General features: G+C 32.0%; 1 protein-coding gene across 1 annotated transcript; it reads right to left on the minus strand.

The window, feature by feature from the left end:
• Positions 1–637: 637 nt before the first annotated feature.
• LOC131175247 (RING-H2 finger protein ATL64-like) lies at positions 638–5,754 on the minus strand. Its single transcript, XM_058138945.1, has 2 exons — positions 5,642–5,754; positions 638–968 (listed from the first exon to the last, which is right to left on the minus strand). The coding sequence occupies exons 1-2, from the start codon at positions 5,752–5,754 to the stop codon at positions 638–640; spliced, it is 444 nt and encodes a 147-aa protein (XP_057994928.1).
• Between the last annotated feature and the right edge of the window lie 772 nt (positions 5,755–6,526).

Raw genomic sequence — 6,526 nt, forward strand, 5'->3', positions numbered from 1 at the left:
AATTAAGTGTTTAATAAAGCTAACTTTTACCCATGCACCGAATAAATTTCACAATTTCATATATTTCACAATTTCATATATATATATATATATATATATATATATATATATATATATATATATATTCTCTGTGGACACTCTGCATGAACATCGCAATACTACATGCACATATATTCAACCATAGATTTAAGAGTTGCGGTGTTGGATAAATTTTTAAAAGTGCACATGAAATAAAAAAAAAATTTTTAATATATTTTTTTTAATTGTTATTGTTTATGCGTTATTTAAGTTAATTTTTTATATATTTTTTAATTTATTATTTATTTTAATAATAAAATAAATATATTACATATATTTTTATTAATTATTTTACATATTAACAACAATAATAATTATATATAATTTTATTAAACACTTAACATAAATTAGCTACATTTATTAGTTAACAGTAATAACTATTAACTATCAATTATTAATTATATTTAACAGATAAACTAATCAGGAAACAATTAATACATGTTTTAGTTGGTGATTAATTAACATAGATTAATCTTGTTCAAATGGAGTCCTGAAACCCCTAACGACAGTATCCTTTTTTTCACTGTGACAGGGATTTGTTATACTTGGAAATCTTCATTCATCTTAGCCACCATGTCTCTCTGTCGTCATTGCAACTGAAAGCAGAATACTTGAACAATAATACTTCCACTCCAAGCTCTGTGACGGTCCTACGTGGAGCAATAAAATCGCGGCAAAGAGGACAAGTGGCACATTTGCAACGGAGCCAGGAGTCCAAGCAAAGTTTATGAAAGACATGGTAGCATCTCAATTCTCTGATCTCTTCTCCATGTTGAAACCTGGACAAACACACAGAACATTCCGCATCCTTTTGCCCTGGAGGATTGTCCTCGTCATAGTAAATCAGACTCAGTTCTTGCAGAATTTCTGGGAGGTTACCAGCGGTGTGACTGGAGAAGAAAGAATAGTAGAGAAAGAAATTCCAGGCACATTTCAAGTGGCTAGCTATGGAGACTATATAAGAAAACATAATTAATAATAATGGGTTAGAGGCTTAGAGCAAATGAAAGCAAGGGAAAATGGTGGGATGTTAATGCGATAACGTAGCCATGTTGAAAAGGGTGGGCAAGTATTTATAGACTCTCAGCATTTGGTCCCCATTTCCGAGGGATTTCGTGCAGCAAAAATCCAAATGCTAGTAATTTTTTCAACATTCCAAATGCTAGTAATTGAAATCATAGAAACCTAAAATTCTGATTAATTAACTTTAATTAAATTATTGAAATTTATCTATAATTTCTCTAAATTATGAGATTTTATAGGATAGCGACTAGTTGCTAAATTAGTTGCTAATCGATATTAGAAAAACCTTAAATATATGATTAGTAATCAATTTTTTAATTAATTGCTAAAATCTATTATTAATAGCAACCGATTTTAAAATCGTTTGCTAGCATCAACCGATTTAGGAAATTGATTGCTAAATTAAAGAATTATTTTAATTAGATCTAAAGTTAAATTGATTCCTAATAGCAAACGATTTGAAATCAATTGCCAAAATCGGTTATTATTTGCAGCCAATTTCTTGTCGGTTGCCGATAGCAATTGATTTTTGTAACTAATTATAAATCGTTTGCTAAATTTTTCCCTCCAAAAATTTTCGTCTAATTTTTTGACTTCTTTTTTTAATTTGTAAACGATTTGTGAATCGATTGCTAACAGCACTAATTTTTAAAATCGATCAAAATCGGTTGCGCAACTAATTTTGCAATTGATTTTTTCCCACAAAAAATTCCCGTCCATTTTTTATTTTTTTGTTTTTTTTTATTTTGATTTATAATTGATTTGCGAATCGGTTGCTAACAGCAATCAATTTTTAAAATTGATTTTTTCCCCAAAAAATTTTTGCCTTTTTTTTTATATTTTGATTTGCAACTAATTTTTACAAACGATTGAAATCGATTGCTATTAACAACTTATTTGATAACCGATTGCAAATCAATTACAAAATTTTTCCTCAAAATTTCTGCCTAATTTTTAAAAGAAATTAGTAATTAATATTCAATTGTTAAAATCTGTTACTAATTCGCTTATATAAAACACTACTAATTTTCTTTCTATCTTTCTTCTCTTTTCACTTATTTTCTTAATCATCTTTTTCATTATCACATATTTTATTCATCATCTTTTCCTTTCTAACATATTTTCTTCATCATCTTTTTCTTTCTTATTTATTATTTAATTTATTTTTTAACATAAAATAAAAATTTTGTGCAAATACATTTTTTATTAGTAAATTATTTATAATTTATCTTATAAATATCTTCTTATATTAATTTTTTTAAATATTTTTTATAATAGTTATTATTAGTAATTTTTTTACAATATTTTTATATAGTAAAAGTCAGTATTACCCATAATAAAATGTTTTCGTTTCGGGAGCGAAGCTAGTCACCTAGGTGGGGCTTGAGGGGCCTTGGCCTCCAAAAATTTTCAAAACTAAAAATTTACTCCGAAATTTTTGTCATACCTTATCCCTTTGTGAGGCATAACATGATCCCGTAGAATATCTAATGAACTACCGAACTTCACCTACCGATAACTTATTAAGTACCCTATAAGGGATTTTAAAACAATTTTCTTATTTTTATAAGTGGTGAGCATTTTCTAATAGATATTAAAATCATTTATTCGAAGTTTTAAAACTAGTAAAAATTTTTATCCTATTTTATTTTTCCACAAATTTTATAGAAATTTCGACAGAGTGCCGTCTGTATTTTGAGAAAACAGTTTTCAAATATCTGTAAAAAGCACTTCCAATACTTTATCTCAATAACTTCATCAATTTCCACAACCATCCCAACCAAATTCAACATCATTTCTCAATTTTCAAAATTCAACAATTATCAAAATACTATTAATCAATTTCATTCAAATTAAAACAAAATACTTCTATTCATATTTCATTAAAGATAAAACAATTTATATACATCATTACAAAAATTTACATTAAGAGAAATTCAAACCAAAATTTATTACAAGCTTTATACAACTCTATACAACTTTATACAACTGCTCATAACCAATTTTACATGTCCATACAGTTACATACATTTACATACATCAAAATAGTTTTTGCATTCAAGATATAAAATATACCCGATAGACTTCAGAGAAGGTAGCTCCTCAATCCTCAGCAGCTCACTCTGCTGCTCCTCTAGTCTCTATATCTGCGACAGCAATAACAGTTATTGCTGAGTACTAGGACTCAGTGACAGCTATCGCTGAGTACTAGGACTCAGTGGTGCACAACATACTAAAATAATCTTTATGCGGAATTTAAAACATATTTATTCAAAAATTAAACTAAACGTGCGATATCAATACAAAACATGATTTACAAGATTTTAGTTCAAACAATTTTATTTCAAAAGTCTCAAAACCATTTAAAAAAAAAATACACAGTTATATCATGCCATTCGAAATAAATATAATCTCAATAGTTAGAGGCTAAGGAGAAGTCACAACACAAGGCTAGTTAGCTCAAATATATGGGAACCCATTCTTTTTCTTCTTTTACTGGCACACACCTCAACACTTCAGCTAGAGAAGGAATCAAAATTCGAAACTGATTTCCCCTACTAGTCATGCTAGTGAGGTGTTCAAATATGTGGTCATGACACTGTGGTTTCAAAACTTATCTTAACAATTTACTAAACATTTATTGCCATTTCAAACATACATAAATAAACTTTCAATAATTCAAAGCAAAAGCATAATACACATTTCATGCACTTTGTAAATGAATTTTCAAAGCATATTGATGTTGTGCACAAACCTTAAGCGAGTCGCCTCTTGGCCTTGACTCGATCCCTCGGGTTCCTTTCCGGTATTCTTTTCCACTGAAACACACAGTTTCACAGTGTTTCAGTATCATAACTCATTATAAATCCAAAAATAAATTCAAATTCACTTATACCTAACTTTAATATGCTAAACTTGGCATTCTTTAAATTTTGTATTTCGGGGTTACTATTCACGATACTATTCAAGTCAATTTATTGACTTTCTAAGGCTTAATAGGTATGGGAATTCCAACTTCACCCACATACCACATTTTGGTTCCCTAATTTGTTGGTTTTGGTTGTTTTCTCAAATTTTAAGTCTTTTAGGCAAAATTTCAAATTTTCAGTTTTAGTGTCCTATGTTGCACTATTCCATTGGTCATGTTGCTGTTAGAATTGGGCTAAGTTTTCTTCATAGAAATTGTTCCTTATTGTCTTAACTTTATTCTTCTTTTTGAATAACTTCATTTGGAGTTTTGTAGCTCAAGTTATAGCCATTTGAATCATGGCTACCGGATTGGACTTAACCCAGATTTCTGGTCAAATTCTGGTTCTGACAGTTTTAGGTCACCAATTTTGGGTGACTAAATGACTTGATTAAGGGCATAATTTGGGTTTGTATTCTTCATGAAAGTTTTAGGTCTATATCTTAGCTTTCCACTGGTAAAATTTTAGGTCATTTAGACCTGTTTATCCCAAGTTATGGCCAAATGAACAAACACTGTTTATTTAGTCATTTTTGTACAGGGCAAAATACTCACATCCGGATTTGGCCAATTTGTTCACTATGCTATGGTCACTTTTTGGGCATGATTCCTGAATGAAAAATGTGTCATTTTGTGTCTAGTTTTATTCCCAATTGGCCTCACACCAATTGGATTGGTAAATTTTCAGTTTTGGTCTCTGAAAGGGACCTAGGTCATGTTGCCTACAGATTGACCCTCTCCAATCCGAATTTAAACTTGTTTCCAACAATTCATACACATCACAAATGATCACAATTGGCCATTTCTCAACTCAAATAAGGTCAATAACATCATTTGGACAATTCTTAAATTTTTTTTTTAATTTTTTACATGCTCAAAACCCTAACTACACACAAAGCTTAATCTAATGCAATTTAAAGTGTGTGTTCATGTTCTACACACCTAATTCACCTCAAATAACCATTCAAAACTATCAAATTCATCCATATCAAACCCTAACCCTAGCTGGATGAATTTTCTATTTGGTCCCTCAACAATTATTTTTGTTTGGATTTAAGTTAAAATCTAAGTTAACTAAACTAAAACATAATCATTTAACTATAAATTTTCAAGTTTAAATTACTAACTGTAACACCCCTAATTTTTAAATTTATTATTTTTGGGTAAATATTGATATTTTATTTTATTTGAATTTTAGGAAATTATTTGAAATTTTTCGGGTTTTAGAAATCGGGTTCGATTTTCCGAAAAATTAAACTTTGATGATTTTTAAGAATTAATTTAAAGACCACATGACAAAACTAAAAATATATTTGGAGTCTATGAATTTTTCTGAGTTTTTTGAAATTTTTTCGGAATTTTTGGACCTCATTTTCGGTCCCAAGGCAAAGTAAAAATTCAAAATTTTGTATCCTGAATCGAACCGGCCGAATCGAACCGGATCGGACCTGCCGAATCGGGCCGGCTCCTTCTCCTTCTTCTTTTTCTTCTTGTGTCACGTCGCCTCTCTCTCTTTCTCTCCTGTTTTCTCTCTCCTCTCACCTCCCCTTGCCGGCCAGCCGCCTCCCCAGCCTCCCACCTCGCCGATGCGCCACCCTAGCCTCCTCCCACCGCCGGTTGCCACCTGGACCGCCGGGAAACGTCGCGCGAAGCGATGCGACGCGCAGCGCAGTGCGCCGCTTCATCTTCCCGGCCGAAATCCTGCCGATCCGGCCACTGATTGGGCCGGGTCTTGTGTGTAAACCCATCTACACCTCGAGAGCTTTCCACACCAAGAACACCGAAATTCATCAAGCAGTTTGTCCAATTTTTATCCGGAAAATTGTAGCCCATTTTGACTTTTGGGTTAGATCGCAAACCGTGAACCCCACGAGAAAATCGAGAGTACCAGAGCGCTCCACTCGTCGAGATTTTGGCTACCCCACCATTGTCAGACGTCCCGAGCGCGTGCCCAGAGTCGGAATTGGCATAGGTAAACCCGAACCTTGCTTTTTCATAATTTTCTAGTGCTTAAATGGGATTAAAAATCCATAAAATATTCGTGGTAGCTCAGAAAATTATGACTCTTTTTGCAATAGCCTAATAATATTGCTAAGGACCGTGGGACAAAGTTTTAGAATTTTTAGAGCTTATTTGGGCAGTTTTTGCAAAAAAGATCAATTATAAGGACTAAACTGTAATTTTACATATTGTAATTGATAACTGTTTGGATGGGTCCAGAAGGAGCTGTGTGATATGATTGAGTTGTGGGTGTATGGTTGGTGGATATAGAAGTGTGTTTTAAACCCATTTGCAGGTTGGGTAGGTTTTAGGTATAGGGGAGACTCTGCCGGATTTTCGGCACGACTTAGAACGTATTTGGTCTTTTTCTTAGTTTGTATTGAGTCAAATTTATTAAATGATTGTAATAAAATTGTTAGGTGAGCCGGGACAGTCTTCTTCCTCCGCCCAGTCGCC

The sequence above is a fragment of the Hevea brasiliensis genome, chromosome 17, assembly GCF_030052815.1.
Source record: "Hevea brasiliensis isolate MT/VB/25A 57/8 chromosome 17, ASM3005281v1, whole genome shotgun sequence".
NCBI classification, from domain to species: Eukaryota; Viridiplantae; Streptophyta; class Magnoliopsida; order Malpighiales; family Euphorbiaceae; genus Hevea; species Hevea brasiliensis.